General features: G+C 46.4%; 1 protein-coding gene across 9 annotated transcripts in view; it reads right to left on the minus strand.

Moving 5' to 3' along the window:
- The window catches only part of ZNF831 (zinc finger protein 831), a 139,235-nt gene that overhangs the window by 54,740 nt on the left and 66,885 nt on the right, over nt 1-17,610 (minus strand). The window contains exons 5-7 of one of the 9 annotated variants that reach the window (XR_007515384.1): nt 7,567-7,668; nt 3,965-4,063; nt 1-3,876 (exon numbers count right to left, since the gene is read on the minus strand). The exons of 5 other annotated variants lie outside the window; for them this stretch is intronic. Coding sequence is in view for 2 of the 4 variants with exons in the window: in XM_049869018.1 (XP_049724975.1) it covers nt 4,966-5,039; nt 7,567-7,668 (176 nt within the window). In the remaining 2 variants the exon portion in view is untranslated. Of the gene's footprint in view, nt 4,064-4,096; nt 5,040-7,566; nt 7,669-17,610 lie in introns of those variants that run through there. 3 more of the 9 variants (XR_007515385.1, XM_049869019.1, XM_049869018.1) reach the window with 3 other exon arrangements.

Raw genomic sequence — 17,610 nt, forward strand, 5'->3', positions numbered from 1 at the left:
TAAATAACTGACATCTCAACAGCTCTACAAATTGAGTACTGTTATTATCAACCCCTTTTGCAGATGGGGAAGCCGCGGCAGAGAGGCGCTAAGTCACACACAGAAGTCCACAAAACCACAGGTGGTAGAACTCAGACTTGAACCAGGGCAGCCTCTGTTTGGGGTGCCACTAACTATTGCACCACACAGCCTCGGCTGGACAGGTTGCTATGGGCTCCCTCCTCGTAGGCATACCTACTTGAGAACATTTGCTTTTTAATATTTTTATATGTGCTTCGTAAAAACGCAGCCAGCTCTGCCAGAGAACCCGTGTGACTCTGGCTGGGAGCAGATGAAAACATCTCCTATACTGCCGACAGCAAGGGCTAGGAGACCTGCTGGACTGGCTTTTTGCAGCAGGATCCTGGCTCTGCTTCACGTCCCTCCAGTCCCTGAGCCCCTCAAAGCCTCCTCAGGCCCCCTGTTGGGCCTTGTTTTCTTTTACCCCCTTCTCCTCATCCTCCTCCTTCATGCTCTTTCCTTCCCTCCTGCTCTCAGCCAGGCTCCTGCTCCCTCCCTTCGGGTGCTGCCTTCTTCTCTTGCACATGCCCAATGCAAACGGTGGACTCATGAGAAACTGGGGGTCGCTGGGGACTGGTAGACAGTGACTACAGTCACTTCCTCCAAGGGGCTCCAGGCTATTCGAAAGAGCCCAGGTCTCAAGCCTTCTTCTCCTTCCCTTTAGCTTCAGCCTGCACCTGCCTTCAGCCTCCTGAACTGCCAGATAAAATAAAATAAAATAAATTCATGCCATGGGTCCCCTCGTACTCAGAACAGGTCCCCCTGAGGTCACCAGGCAAGAGGTCATCCCCAGACACACATCTGGGCACGGTCAGAGTCTAGAAGGGGTAGAACCTAAGCTGGAAAGCAGCACGGGGCTGGGGAATGCGGGCTGAAGGGAGCTGGCTGCAGGTCTGTCGCCGACCACCGCTAGGGGGCCCCCTTGAAGCTTGGAAGACGATTTCCCTGCAATAAAAAGTCGTGCTTCGCCTCTTCCGGGGAATAAATTTTCAGGGCTTGTTTTTTAACCCCCACCAGAGGTTAAAATAGTTTCATAAAGAGTTTTGGTAAATTCATGGGTAACTTTGGAGGTTATATGAGGTTTCTGTCAAAAAAAAAAAAAGCAAGAAAGAAAACAACAGAGCTTGTTTTTCTGCTCATTTAAGACCCAGAGTCACGCAGCTGGGGAGGGTACTGCGTGGGGGGCTTCGGGCACTAGTGTTCGTTCTAGAAGGGGTCCAGCTAGACATCCGAGTCTCAAGGCCCTCTCATGCTGATCAGACGGTGGGGGCCCCGCGGGAGGTCGATGGGGCACCCGGGGCGCTGCGGCCGGCGAGCCGTCTGCCTCTGAGCCTCCTCGCACCCAGGCAGCCCAGCTGCTGCTTCATCTTTCCAGCCCCTCAGGCCGGCATCCAGGCAAGGGCTGGCTGCGGAGTTTGCATTCGTTTTCCCTAGCAGGCAGTGGGGAAGGAAGCAAAAGTTCAAACCCGAGAGTAGGGGTTAAAAAGAAAAAAGAACTCTAGCGGATTGATGAGCGAGGAGACAAGAGGAGACAGGAAGAAAACATCGCAGTTAAGAGAGGGGGCGTCGCACATTAACTATGACTCAGAGACTCAAACGCACTGCCTTCATTTTTCAATCTGCCTTCAGCTCCGGGGGAAAAAAATAAGGAAATTGCGGAAAATTGAGAAACAAACATCTCCGAGACTGCTTCGCACCCGGGGGTGCATAATGAACGCTTAATAATTCCAAATGCTAGTACTTATATAAAAATGGCTTTTGTCCATTCACGGCATGACAGGTGCCTCACCACAGAAGGGAGAGCTGAAAATGACAGAAAATGACCCCTAATGTCTGTGCCGAGGGTGGCATAAAAAATCGCTTTTTCATGTCTCCGGGAGGGAGGGAAGGAAATAAGCAAGCCAAATATTGAGAGTTCTAGCAAAGTAAAAACCTCAGACTTGAACTTGCATCTCTTTTCCTGGCTGTATGGACTTGAGGGAGACCCCCAATTTAGAGCAGACATGGCCACCGTGTCTGCCTTCCTGACCTCATGGGCTCATATTGAAAATTACAGGAGGACAGGCATTGGGAGGAAACACCCAGACTGCTGAAGCAGAATGCAATCCTTGTTGTAGGAGCCAATTCCCCAGGCTCCCTGACAGCATCCAAAGTCCGGGTAAAGACCAGTGGGCTTACTTAGGAGAAGGCAGCGTCCCTAAGCAGAGCATGGTGTTGCCAGGGAGACCTGGATGGCCTTGAGCTGGAGCATTGTCTTCTCCACCGCCACAGCCAATCCCACTGAAGCCCAGAAGCACATATGCATCCATGTAGCAGCATGAAATGAAGTGCCCCCAAAGATCCCCTCGACAATCAAGGAGATTTCCCCATGAGTGGCATGAAAGTCCACCATTTGGTGCTCATGTCTTTGGCTTGGAGATGTCCTCTCCGGACTGGGGGCAAACATTTAGTGCACCTTCTGACCCTCTTCTGTCAGCCGTGATAACCACCACACCTAGAAAGCACTTCACAGTTTACACAGCTCTTTCACACTCTCCATCTCTGGTAGCTTGAACCTCTCACAATCGTATGGGCAGAGAAACCAGGTGAAGAGACTGGCTTTGTGGGGTTATCAAGGGCAGAGTAAATGGGTCAGCAGCAGTGAATGTTTCTGACCCTTCTGCAATCTGCAATTGTACCTCCATTTTATAAAGAAAGGAAGCAAAGAGAAGAGACGTTCCTTGCCCAAGGAACTCATCAGAGGAGAGGTCAAGGCTCTAAGGAATTCTGAATCCAAGAAGAAAACTCCTGCCCCTGCCCCACCCTTGTCCCCGAGTGAGTCAGAGAGACAGAGAATTTGGCTCTCCAAGGCTAATCCTAGCAGGAGCTGGCCAAGGTGGTTAAGAAGCCTTTTGCAGTATCTGGCATGAGACAGTACCTGTGAAAATAAATACAATGAAAACAAAACTGTGTCCTCAGATTCCAGCTCGATGCTGAGACCAAATCTCTTCACTGAAAACGGAGACTAGTAAAGGCTTGGGCAGGTGTCAAAGGCACATCGGCATCAGACTGGAACTTTCTCCATAATGTAATCAAGGGAACTGAGAAGAGAATGACCTTCTCGTTATGATTCAATGTCATTTAACATCGGTCTGTTGTTGCTGGGTGCCATCGAGTAGATTCCAACTCACAGCAATCACAGGTGACAGGGTAGACCCGCCCTATACGGCAGATTTTCTCGGCTATAATCTTTATGGGAGCAAATCACCAGGCCCTCGGAGCTGCTGTGTGGGTTCAAACCACCAACCTTTTAGTTAGCAGCTGAGCAGTTAAACATTGTACCACCAGGGCTCTTTTATGTCAGTCTATGTATCCTCTCCTCTCTGGCCCACCAGTGGTGATTCGATTCAGCCTTATCTTGCCACTGACGTTTTAGTTAGAACTCATCCTAAAGATTCACCTGCCTCCAAACCCAAAATGGCCTTGGCCTTGGTGAAGACCAGGTACCACGTGGAGGTGGGAAGGGAAGAGTGTGGCCAGGTGAGTCCTGCTCTGGCCATCACTCTGCGGAGGGTCACTAAGGTCCTCCGTCCCCAGGTTGTCCAAGTGCCAGAGCCCCGTCTCTAGGACCTTCGCTTTTCATCCAGCCTTATCCTCTGACTTCATCGGGCTACTGGCCCCAGCACTTCACAGGTAAAAATGCCAGAACAAAACTCAGGCTTCAGCGTTCTGAGCCTTCTCCTGACTCAAAGGTAAGATGGGTTTTCAAAAAGTCCTTCAAAAGCAGGAAAGTCTCCATTTCAGGTTTGGAATTGAAGGTCTGTGGCTCGTTTTATTCTGTAAACATAAACAGACGTTTATCCTTAAAACAGCTATATTTCAGCCTGGTGGTAAATGGCTGCCATCCTGCCCTCCGGCTCCTCACCTGAATCCCTCATTACTGCGGCAGTCACGTTGGCCTTCACCAACACACACCGGGTCGTACATCAGAATTCCGAATGCATCGCTCCGTTTCTACAGGAATCTATTAGTGATTGCCAAGGGAAACACTTAGCATTTTAGATAAATAAGTAGCTAAGTGCCTGGCCCTTAGTGTGTGCAGCTGCTTAGTGTGTGTGGCAAAAATTCTTTATGATCCCAAGAGGGAAGAAGAGACAAAAAAGAGCTAGTCGGGTGTGGGTGTCCAGCACCCTGGGACGCTCCCTCTGCTGGGGGCGGGAGGGGGGGAGTGAAAGCTTGCAGCCCCTCTGGCAGTGCCCTGTTTATGCCACCCACTCGGCCCGTGTCCTGCAGCCGGCCTTGTCAGGAGGCCTCATTTGAACACTTGATCGTATCAGCAAGCTTCCCACATGGTGCTGCCTTTGTGACGACTTGTTTACCATCCTGTGCCTCTCCCCTGGCCACCCGACCTGCTCTCTAAGGACAAGGGCCCTGGCATTTTTGCATTTACCCTCTTCTGGCTCCCACACACAGCCCATCACAGAGCAGGCTGTAGACGCAGGAGACTCTCAGCCCCTGTAAGTGCTGGTCCAGCCCACAAAGAGGTCTTGGGTGACCAGCCAGCCTCTTCGCTCCTGCAGCAGCAGGTTCATGCTCTCTTCTATCCTGCACCTGTCAGGGCCCAGCTGCTCAGAATGCATGCCCAGTGGTGTTGACCAGGAGCAAGCAAGGGCTGCCCCATGTTTGCACAGCTATTGAGTGGGCATTGTAGCATTGGTCTGCCTGGCACCCATGCCCCTTCTTCTGTTTGGAACCACCTCTCCCTCACTCTAGTCACTGTAGGACAGGTGGTTCCCCAAAAGAAAATCATCCCCAACCCACCCCTTCCAGGGGCTGACCCAGGACCCGCCCATTGACATACCCCAATAGTAGCTTCAAGGACAGGTACATGACCCACATCAATGAGATTGCACGTGAGGACTTGGGTTATGAAAACTCGTCCAGCCAACATGACCTTGGAAAGACTGGGCAAGTAGCAGAGGTACCAGTGACAGTAACCCCTAAGAAAGAGGGGCCAAAACAGAACAAGCAGAATGGAAATAGTAAGAACATTCACACATTGTGAAGAATGTAAACACCGTCACTAGAACACAATAAAAGACTTTAAAAAAAAAAAAAGGGGGGGAGAAAGAAAGAGGAGCCAAGAGAGGGAGAGAAACTGAATCCCGAGGACACCATCGGAACCTGCGGATCCAGCCGAGTTCGAAGCCACTGTCTGTCACAGGAGATAACTGAATCTCCTTTTTGCTGGAGCCGAATTGAATTGAGTTACTCTTCCTCACAACCAAAAGACGCCTTCCTGATACAGGCATGCAGGGTTTAAATCCCCACCTCCAGTGGCAACATTTCAAAACAAGATAACCAGGGTGTTGTTTGGGACTCATTGAAGCTGGCTAAATGAAACCCTGCTTTCCTACTGGCAAGCACATCTCCATAAGCCTTCGACTTTGGTCTCCAGAGTCTGAGCTGTGACCCCCAAAGCCCCCACTAAGCCAAAGGCTGAGACTTGTGTTTATAATGAGGAATGAAGCCTCTGCTAAACCTCTGACTAAAGCCGCCCCCATCACCCTTCGCTCCCTGCTGGGCTGAGCTGCTGTGAATAATACTCAGGACCCAGCAGCCTGCAAATCAATTCATCTCTTTTGCAAATTGCTAACCAAGTCTAATTAATTGGCGAGGTGAAGAGGAAGTCTTGCATGGCTTCATATCGTCTTCAGGGTGCCTCTTGGAGCTGAGACACTGTGCCTCCATGAAGGAACAATTTTATTAATATTTGAGATAACATCGAACTGTACCCAGTGCACTTAAAGTCTGGCTGAGAGAAAGTCACTTCTCTGTGATCTACAAAAATAGTCTCATGGTCCCTCCATGTGTCCTTTTTTTCCATGGGATAACTCCAGCCCCACACATGGTCAGAATGGGCAGCTGGCCCCGTTGTAGGAGGCAAGGTGGGGTGGACAAACCGCCCTGTTCGCAGGCATGGAAGGTAGCATTTTCCACCCATCTTAGGGGCTAAAAAAAAAGTTTGCTATATCAAGGAAAGGAGGGGTACTCTAATATGCTACTGGTAGGAGTGTAAGTTGGGGAGCAATTTGGAAGTATCTATGAAAATTCCTAATGTGACACACAAAAACCCAATGATTCCTCTTCTTGGTACCCTCCCTAGAAGAACCTTTGTGTTTGGGCCGAGGGGATATGAAAGTGGGCTCAAGGCACACCTTGAAATAGTGAAGATTAGAGATGACCAAATTATCCACTAGTAGGAAAATAGCTACATAGAGTGTTCCCACCCAAAGGGATTCTGTCCCCAGCACAAGAATGAGATAGATCTGTACATATTAATAGGGTGGTTGTTGTTATTATGTGCGGTCGAGTTGGTTCTGACTTATAGCGACCCCATGGGACAGAGTAGAATTGCCCCATAGGGTTCCCAAGAAGAGGCTGGTGGATTCGAACTGCTGACCTTTTGGTTAGTGGTCGAGCTCATAACCATTACCCACTAGGGCTCCAATAGGGTGGGACTGTACGAAACATTGTTGGGTGAAAAAAACAAGTTTCCCAATGAAACATGCAGGGTGGTGCCCTTATGTTACATGCACATGCACACACACCCATGTACTCATACACACACACGTGTGCATGTTCTCAACTTGACTCCAACTCACAGCAACCCTATGGGACAGAGCAGAACTGCCCCACAGTTTCCAAGGCTGCAGCCCTTATGGAAGCAGGCTGTCACACCTTTCTCCCGTGGAGCTTCTGGTGGATTTGAACAGGTGAACTTTTGGTTAGCAGTTGAGCACTTAACCACTGCACCACCAGGGCTCCTTATGCTTTCTACACATACATAAATATCTATAAATGCAGGGATAAAGATTCACTGCAAACTCCAAGCTGCAGCTTTATCTGAGGAGGGTATGGGAATGATGATGTTATGAGTTGAATTGTATCTCTTAGAAAGGTATGTTCAAGTTCTAACCCCGGGTTTGGAGATGTAGTTTGGAAATACGGTCTTTGAAGATGTTATCAGTTATGTTAACATGAGATCATATTGGAGTTGGGGGTTCCTGATCAAATAGTGTCCCATAAAAGAGAAGAGATACAGAGGGAAGATGCCATGTAATGGCAGAGCTATGCTTCAGCTGCAAGCCAGGGAATGTCTTGGGCCACCAGAAGCAAAGAAAGCTGAAAGAAGATCCTCCCCGAGAGTCTTTACAGAAAATGTGGTTGTGCAGACAACCCGCACTCAGACTGCTGGCCTCCAGACCTGTGATGTCTGCTCTTATAAGCCACCCAGTTTGTGGTGTTTTCTCACAGTGGTCCTAGGAGATTCATCTGGGGCAATGTCCGGAATGAACATATCCTTATCTCCTAGGTTTCCATTTGTTAAAAGAAGCATCATGCATGCACATGTAGTTAAAAGTGAATCATTAGCTTTTCTATTCCTCTTGGTTCAGCGTAGGAGGCATAGTTGCATAGTGGTTAAGCCCTCGGCTGCTAACCAAAAGGTAGGCAGTTCAAACCCACCAGTTGCTTGGAGGGAGAAATATATGGCGGTCTGCTTCCATAAAGATGTGTTTGTCATGCAGGGATGGTTCAACATTAGAAATACAATTAATGTAATCCATCCTGTAAATAAAACAAAAGACAAGAATCACATGATTTTATCAATTGATGCTGAAAAGGCATTTGACAAAGATCAACACCCATTCATGAAAAAAACTCTTACCAAAATAGGAATAGAAGGAAAATTCCTCAACATAATAAAGGGCATTTATACAAAGCCAATAGCCAACATCATCCGAAATGGAGAGAGCCTGAACTCATTCCCCTTGAGATCAGGAATCAGACAAGGATGCCCTTTATCACCACTCTTATTCAACATTGTGCTGGAGGTCCTAGCCAGGGCAATTAGGCAGGATAAAGAAATAAAGGGCATCCAGATTGGCAAGGAAGAAATAAAAGTATCTCTATTTGCAGATGACATGATCTTATACACAGAAAACCCTAAGGAATCCTCCAGAAAACTACTGAAACTAATAGAAGAGTTTAGCAGAGTATCAGGATACAAGATTAACATACAAAAATCAGTTGGATTCCTCTACATCAACAAAAAGAACATCAAAGAGGAAACCACCAAATCAATACTATTTACAGTAGCCCCCAAGAAGATAAAATACTTAGGAGTAAATCTTACCAGAGATGTAAAAGACTTAAACAAAGAAAACTACAAAACACTTCTGCAAGAAACCAAAAGAGACCTATATAAGTGGAAAAACATACCTTGCTCAGAGATAAAAACACTTATTATAAAAATGCCTATTCTACCAAAAGCGATCTATAGATTTAATGCAATTTCGATCCAAATTCCAATGACATTTTTTAATGAGATGGAGAAACAAATCACCAACTTCATACGGAAGGGCAAGAGGCCCCAGATAAGTAAAGCATTACTGAAAAAGAAGAAGAAAGTGGGAGGCCTCACTCTACCTGATTTTAGAACATATTATACAGCCACAGTAGTCAAAATAGCCTGGTACTGGTACAACAGTTACATAGACCAATGGAACAGAATTGAGAATCCAGACATAAATCCATTCACATATGAGCAGTTGATATTTGACAAAGGCCCCAAAGCAGTTAAATGGGGAAAAGACATTTTTAACAAATGGTGCTGGCATAACTGGATATCCACCTACAAAAAAATGAAACAAAACCCATACCTCACACCATGCACAAAAAAATGAGCTCAAAATGGATCAAAGACCTAAATATAAAATCTAAAATGATAAAGATCATGGAAGAAAAAATAGGGACAACATTAGGAGCCCTAATACATGGCATAAACAGTATACAAAACATAACTAACAATGCAGAAGGAAAACTTCAGATAACCGGGAGCTCCTAAAAATCAAACACTTATGCTCATCCAAAGACTTCACCAAAAGAGTAAAAAGATTATCTACAGACTGGGGAAAAAGTTTTTAGCTATGACATTTCTGATCAACGCCTGATCTCTAAAATCTACATGATACTGCAAAAACTCAACTACAAAAAGACATATAACCAATTAAAAAATGGGCAAAAGATATGAACAGATACTTCACTAAAGAAGACATTCAGGTAGCTAACAGATACATGAGGAAATGTTCACGATCATTAGCCATTAGAGAAATGCAGATCAAAACTACAATGAGATTCCATCTCCCTCCAACAAGGCTGGCATTAATCCAAAAAACACAAAATAATAAATGTGGGAGAGGTTGTGGAGAGATTGGAACACTTCTACACTGCTGGTGGGAATGTCAAATGGTACAACCACTTTGGAAATCGATTTGGCGCTTCTTTAAAAAGTTAGAAATAGAACTACCGTACAATCCAGCAATCTCACTCTTGGGAATATATCCTAGAGAAATAAAAGCCTTTACACGAACAGATACATGCACACCCGTGTTCATTGCAGCACTGTTTACAATAGCAAAAAGATGGAAGCAACCAAGATGCCCATCAACAGATGAATAATTAAATAAATTATGGTATAATCACACAATGGAATACTACACATTGATAAAGAACAGTGATGAATCGGTGAAACATTTCATAGCATGGAGGAATCTGGAAGGCATTATGCTGAGTGAAATTAGTCAGTTGCAAAAGGACAAACATTGTATAAGGCCACTATTATAACAACTCAAGAAGTAGTTTAAACAGAGAAGAAAATATTCTTTGATGGTTATGAGAGCGGGAAGAGAGGGAGGGTGGGAGAGGGGTATTCACTAATTAGATAGTAGATAAGCACTACTTTAGGTGAAGGGAAAGACAACACACAATACAGGCGAGGTCAGCACAACTGGACTAAACCAAAAGCAAAGAAGTTTCCTGAATAAACTGAAAGCTTCGAAGGCCAGCATAGCAGGGGCAGGGGTTTGGGGACCATGGTTTCAGGGGATGTCTAAATCAACTGGCATAATAAAATCTATTAAGAAAACATTCTGAATCCCACTTTGGAGAGTGGCGTCTGGGGTATTAAACTCTAGCAAGTGGCCATCTAAGATGCATCAATTGGTCTCAACCCACCTGCACCAAAGGAGAATGAAGAACACCAAGGACACAAGGTAATTACGAACCCAAGAGACAGAAAGGGCCACATAAGCCAGAGACTACATCAGCCTGGAACCAGAAGAACTAGATGGTGCCCGGCTACAACTGATGACTGCCCTGACAGAGAACCCCTGAGGGAGCAGGAGAGCAGTGGGATGCAGACCTCAAATTCTTGTAAAAAGCCCAGACTTAATGGTCTGACTGAGACTAGAAGGACCCCAGTGGTCATGGCCCCCAGATCTTCTGTTGGCCCAGGACAGGAACCATTCCCCAGACTAACTCTTCAGACAGGGATTGGACTGGACAATGGGATGGAGAGGGATGCTCATGAGGAGTGAACTTCTTGGATCAGGTGGACACTTGAGACTATTGTTAGCATCTCCTGCCTGGAGGGGAGATGAGAGGGTAGAGGGGGTTAGAAGCTGGCGAAATGGACATGAAAAGAGAGAGTGGAGGAAGGGAGCGGGCTGTCTCATTAGGGGGAGAGTAATTGGGAGTATGTAGCAAAGTGTATATAAGTTTTTGTGTGAGAGACTGACTATTATAACAACTCAAGAAGTACTTTAAACAGAGAAAAAATATTCTTTGATGGCTATGAGAGCAGGGAGAGAGGGAGGCTGGGAGAGGGGTATTCACTAATTAGATAGATAATTTTTTAAAAAAGAAAAAGATTTGTTTGTTCTCAGGTGCAGTCAAGTCGATTCTGACTCATAGCAACCCTAGGTACAACAGAACGGAACATTGCCCAGTCCTGTGCCATCTTCACAGTTGTTGCCATTTTTGAGCCCATTGTTGCAGCCACTGTATCAATCCGTCTTGTTGAGGGTCTTCCTCTTTTTTGCTGACCCTCTACTTTACCAAGCATGATGTCCTTCTCCAGGGACTGGTCCCTCGTGATAACACGTCCATAGTACGTAAGACAACATCTCACTATCCTGGCTTCTAAGGAGCATTCTGGCTGTACTTCTTCCAAGACAGCCTTGGAACCCTGTGGGGCAGTTCTACTCATTTCTCTAGGATCACTATGAGTCAAAATCGACTTGACAGCAATGAGTGTTTTTGGTTTTGATGCAGCATTCCTGTTTCCAAGTATATTTTCAGCCTGCCGCGCTTGGCCAGTGTCAGCAGCTTCTCACTGGTCCCTCATATCCACTCTGTCTGACCCAGCCCTTCCTCCACTCTGAGCCTGGAGGGATCTCTTTAAAACCTAAATTGGATGGTCTCATCTCTGTTCTCCTCCCCTCTACCAAAGCCTTCAATTGTTCCCCAGGCTATCAGGAGGAAAATCAAGCTCTTCCAGGGCCTGTGAAGGCCAGGCCCGCAGGTGTGCCCTACCCCTCTGGCCTCACCTGAAGCCCACCCCCTTCCTGGGGTCCTTCCCCTCACTGCATCCCAGCCACAGCGGTCACATCTCAGGCCCCCTCCTACAGATGGCATACTGTCAGCAGGCTGGGCATCAACATCTCAGAATCTTAGGATTGCAGAGTTTGAAACTGCTTCCAGGAGCTTCTAGCAGACTTCCCCCTCAGTAAGACAGAGAAGGCAGGGCTTATCAAAGTGGATCTTTCTAGAATGTTGTTCTGTGGCTCAACAGCCAACTCTGTTGAGTGTAGAGTTTAAAACTGAATAGGCCAAGACCTTACACAGGTTGAGGAAATACAAGATTAGAAAACACAAGCCAACAGAAATCCTAATGGCAGAAAAAATAAAAGATGGGAAGGGCCCAGGGAGGGGCTTGAGCCCCCAGTGGGAGATGATTTTTGGAGATTCACAAACACAGAGTTAAATCAAGCTGAGTCACACCATGAGAAAGCTCTTCTCCCTTTTGTTTTAATTCTTCTGATTAAGGAAAGAAGAAAGTCTCAACTTGGTGCCAGTGGATCTTTAACACCTCCCTAACTAACACTTCTAAGATGGTAGATGCGGTTCAGTGGTAGAATTCTCACCTCCACGTGGGAGACCTGATTCAATTCCTGGTCTATGCACCTCACGTGCAGCCGCAACTCTTCTGTCCATGGAGGCTCGTGTGTTGTTACGATGCTGAACAGATTTCAGCAGAGCTTCCAGACTAAGAAGAACTAGGAAGAAAGACCTGGTGATCTATTTGTGAAAATCAACCAGTGAGAACCCTATAGGTTCCAACAACTGATGAATGCGTAAGCGAAATGTGGTCGATCCATACAGCAGATTATTACTTAGCCATAAAGAGGAACGAAGTCCTGATGCATGCCACAACATGGATGAACCTTGAGAACATCACCCAGAGTGAAAGAACTCAGGCACAAAAGGACAAACTGTATGATCTCACTTATAGGAAATAAGCAAATATACAGAAACCAAAAGTACTTAGTGGTTACCAGGGGCAGGAGGGAGGAGGGAAAAGGGGGGTTTTGCTAAGATTGCATAGAATGTACGTTAATGGTGGTGAGAGCATTTGGAAAAAGAGTGAAAATGGTTGTACCACTTGAAGAACATAATCAATATCACTGACGTGTACATGTAGAAACTAATGAAATCGTGTATTTGTTGTGTGTGTATTATGATAAAAAATTTAAAAAACAGGAAAAAACAAACCCTATGGATCACAACGGTTCAACATGCATCATGAGGATGGTGCGGGACGAGGCTCCATTTCGTTCCTTTGTGCATGGGGTCGCCATGAGTCAGGGCCAACTCCATGGCAGCTCACGACAGCCACCACCACTTCCAAGTCTCTTTTTAGCAGAGGGAGTAAGCCTGAGACTTGTGGCCTTCTGCCAACAACGGTTTCTAGCTAGAATTTATTTATTAACAAGCTTTGTTTATGGTGTATTTATTTTTGCAACATTCTCTTAATGGCACCTGGCAGTAGCTTTCCATTTTCAGTAATGATCAACAGTTTCTTTATAAAATAAATGTTTTAAGTTTTCAGTGAGTGAGTTAAAAGGAAAACATGAGTAACGGAGCATGCAGGTGACATGCAGATGAAAGGAGGTTCTGAAGGTGAAGCGTGAGTGATTTGGCTCAAGGAAGCCCTGTTGACCACCGGCTGCGTGGTGGGGCGGTCCTGGAGACGCACAGAATGCCTCTCTGAGCCTCAGTTTCTCCTTCTGCAAAGTGAAGATAAGGTCCCTCCTCACACGTTTGCTGAGGGGATTACAAGGGACAGACCCCTAAAGCAGAGGTCCTGTCCGAGCTTAGTTATTGAGTGTGTTTTCTAAAATCTCACTTTTCGAGCATAGCCACGAACTTCCCCTTGTTCACAATTGTAAACCATGGCACCCTCAGAAAATTGCCAAGCTATCTACTTGGTGTTGTTCTCATTCAGTAAAACACCTCCCTCCATCAATATGACTTCAGATGTATCAGCTGGGAGCAGGGCCACGCTTGCACCCCTCGGTGCCCCAGTTTTAGTCTGTGAACCAGCAGAAGCAGCAGGACTTCCAATGTAGCCAGCAAAAGCATGGACAATTAACCTTAGCTACAATACAATGATGGTCTCCATTCAGCTCCGCGGCACGCGCATTTCTAAGGAAACAGCTAAGAGCACTCTTGATACCACAGAATTTTTAAAATGTATTCCAGTGGCGGAATCAACATAATAAGTCTCTGTTAATGGAGCAGGCCCTTCTAACACAAGAGATTTCAATATTAAAAATAAATAAATGAAAATAAAAGCTGATATGTCATCAGCTCCAGACAAAGTGGTGTGCACACAGGCACCAAAGCCGGGCAAACTTCGTTAAGAGGCTCTTTTTGCAGCCCAGGGTCAGCAACTGTGATGCTAGGTGAGAGACCAGAAGGCCGTAGATGCATGGGTTTTATGCTCCCAGAGAATGGAATGTCCCACTCCAAGCACAAACACAATTCAACGGTGTTGCGTTCACAGAGAGGCATTCATTTCAGAGCGGCGACCTTGTCAGGAGAAATGGGTCAGGAATTGTGTGACCACAACAAAGGAGAGCCATCTGCCACGTGTGCTCAGGTGGCATCTTCCATTCTGGGGGCATGTGTGGGCTTTCCGACTACTCTTTCTAATGGGCAAACCACCCACACGGCAAGCTTCTGTTCTTAAGAGAGACCCAAACCTGGGAGATGAGTGGTGGGACAAGCAGCTTCAGGAGACTTGGGGATGAACCTTTTCCTGAAGCTACAAAGGATGGGTTTTGGGGGAACCAGCTGGCTCACGTGGGGTCTGCAGCAATTGGCCAGCAGAGAACAGACTCCAGGTTCCTCACCTGGCATCCAGAAAGACAGCAGTATCCTAGGTGAGGCGGGAGTCCACCGCGGCAGAGCCCGGTCCCAGAGGCATTTAACCTACACTTTTTTTTTTTACTTTGGAGGCGAAGCCGACCCCCAGAAGCACAACTCCGTTTTCTTGCTTAATCCACAACAAACCAATCCATGAAGATATCATAATGGCTTTAGAGGCTTAGCGCTAAACCACATGGTGGTAAACCTGGCAGAAAAGCAGGGCCTTGTGAAAAGTCTGCTCACAACCTCTTCCCAGAAAGGGTTTGCTCTTTTTCTTAAAGGTAGCAGGGATGGACGGCCTTTTTCCTTTCCTTCTTTTACCCGGTAGCCCTCCAACATATTGTGCATAAGAATTTACCTTCGGAATTGCATAAACAAGCGTTACCTCCGTGATTGAGTTTCAGAGATAATTTTGACAACAGAGGCAATTTTCAGAGGTAATTTTGACTATAAGTGATTTTTGCCTTAAGGGCCAGCTTTGGAAACGAATCCCCAATTTCAATACGGTCCCACTGTCATGTGAGAGAAGGCCCCGGGTCAAAAGCCACTGCGGAGAACATCCTCAGGCTCAAGGTTACCATATGTTTATCTCCCTCAGGGTTTCATCTACGAAATGGTGGTGACGTAAATAAATAAATACAACCAGTTGCCATCAAGTCCATTCTGACTCACGGCGGCTCCCTGAGTGTCAGAGTCGAACTGTGCTCCGTAGGGTTTTCAATGGCTGCCCTTTTGGGAAGAGATGACCAGGCCTTTTTTCCGAGGCACCTCTGGGTAAGCTTGGACCTCCAACCTTTCAGTTAGTGGCGGGGCATGTTAACCACTTGCGCCACCCCAAAATATTAGATGACGTTAGATGACCCCCTGGTGACATTACAGAGTCATTAAGAATGAAGATGGATGATTCCATAAAAGTGAATTATGGATAGCCCCGGTTTAGGACATTCTCAAGTTATGATAAACGGCACTTACGGCCCTTTTTTTTTGGGGGGGGGGTACATCTTGTCGTTAGTAATATGTACTATCTATAATGTTGCTGCACATAGTTTGCTGGTGTTATCACTCTCAGATGTTCATTCCCAGATGTTCAGTTTTAAGATTTACTGTTCAAAACTCTGCTGTAGAGCAAGCTATGGCCTGGTCTACAGTGACTTGTGTGTGCGTTTTTTTTTTTTTAATGTATGCGTATATTAAAATCTCAGTCATAGCAACCCTACAAGACAGAGTAGAACTGCTCCATAGGATTTCCAAGGCTGTAAATCTTTACCGATGCAGAATGCCACATCTTTCTCCCTTGGCTGGTGGGTTCAAACAGTAACCTTCCAGTTAGCAGCTGAGCGCTTTGACCACTGCACCACAAGGGCTCCTGGGGTATCTGGTAAACCTACTGTATTTGGTATCTACAAAGAAACTTCCAGCTTCCCACACACCCTTGCTGGAAACTTGGACGGGATGGACCATTGGATTTAGATTTAAGGGAAAAAAAAAATTTTTTTTTTTTTAATTTTTCAGTAGACTCTCCAAGACTCCACTCAGTGTAAAATCTTGTAAATTAGGCCTTTATCCTTCGTAACTCCTCTGGCCTTCTGCTTGCGGGCGGCTTCACTGCCAGGCCGTCTGTTGATTTGAATGATTAGTACCAAGCTATCGGAATAGCTTAAAGGAGAGGGAAATTCAGCACCCTCTGAAAAATATTTTTTTAAAAACACCATCTCTGTCACCCTCGTAAGTTATCGACAAGAAGATTCTCCAAAAAGTAAAGGGCACGAGGAGTTGACTGTGGCATCGTACCTTGGCCCCCGGACACAAGTCTCCTCGATTGCTTATTTGTGCTTTACTGATTCTAGTCGGCCTATAAGGGGCAAGTCAAGGGTTTTCCTACCTTTTAACTGAGAAACTCCCTAACGGCCAATCTCAATTTCTTTGTTGGAGTTCGTCATTTCTCCCTAGTCACAGGCACTCAGGTCACCGAGACAGATCACCCCGTCTCTGTCCTGCCATGGAAAACAGGTCTTTCCCACCAACGCACTCGCGCGCGCGCGCACACACACACGAGGAGGTCAGCTCCCTCAATGCAAGGCTAGCTCTGATCTCTCCATCTAGAACCTGCCAGGTCAAAGGAGATGCATAAAAGTTGTTTGTAAGGGGTGGAAGGCCAAAGCCGGTCTTTAAGTTCCTTTGAAGTCACAGCACTTTGTCTTCAAACACCCAGCGTCCTCAGAGTGCCTGTCGCTTGGCTGTGAAATACTGATATTGGCAAGTGGTGACCACGAAACCCCCTGCTCCCCTTTGATCTCCAGGTGGCCTTTGTTTTAATGCACTCTTCCACCCCCTAACTTGATGGCGTCCATCACGATCTGTCGACCCCATGCGGGGTAGTTTGCTTGGCTAGCCTTCCCTGGCCCCACCCTGGCACTTCAATAAGAAAGGTCCAGTGATTAATATTTCCTGGGCCAAGGCTTAGCCACATCCTGCAGACTCACGCTTGCCCTTCCATGGAAGTCCACCGTATTTGTCCTTATTGCTGGGGAGGGAGCCCTTTTAAAAATGGTCACAGGTCTTTGGCTCCGGGTTCCTTCTCCATTCATTGGAGCCCTTCATTTGCATGTGGGATTTGGGGGAACTAGAAGTGGGATTTCTCAAAAATAGAGGGAGCCTTCGGCTCTCTAGGGGTTCTCTGTTAGTCCGTGTGGGTGGGGTGAGGCCCTGCCCTAAAGCTGAGAAAAGCTTCTGAAGGGAACCAGCTGCTGCAGAGTCCGTTCTGACTCGTGGTGACTCCATTGTGTGTCAGAGTAGAACTGTGCCCCCTGGGGTTGTCAGTGGCTGATTTTTCAAACGTAGATCACCAGTCCTTTCTTCTGAGGCACCTCTGGGTGGACACAAACCTCCAAACTTTTGGTTTGCAGCCAACGAAGTTAACTGTTTCCACCACCCAGGGGCTCCTCTAAAGGAAAGAAGGGGTGCATTATGAGTTGAATTGAGTCCCCCAAAATATGTGTTGTAAATCCTATCCCTTATACCTGTGGTTATAATCCCATTTGTAAGTGGGTTTTCTTTGCTATGTTAATGAGGCAGTGTTGGTATCCAGTGTGTCTTAAGTCACTCTCTTTTGAGATACAGAAGAGCAGATCAAGGAAGCAACCAAGCAAGCAAAGACCAGAGGGGGAAGATAGATGCCATGCCACATGAGATCTCCAAGGAACCAAGAAACAGAAGCTGAAAGAGACGAGGACCTTC

This window comes from Elephas maximus, chromosome 25, assembly GCF_024166365.1.
Source record: "Elephas maximus indicus isolate mEleMax1 chromosome 25, mEleMax1 primary haplotype, whole genome shotgun sequence".
In the NCBI taxonomy this organism is placed as follows: domain Eukaryota; kingdom Metazoa; phylum Chordata; class Mammalia; order Proboscidea; family Elephantidae; genus Elephas; species Elephas maximus.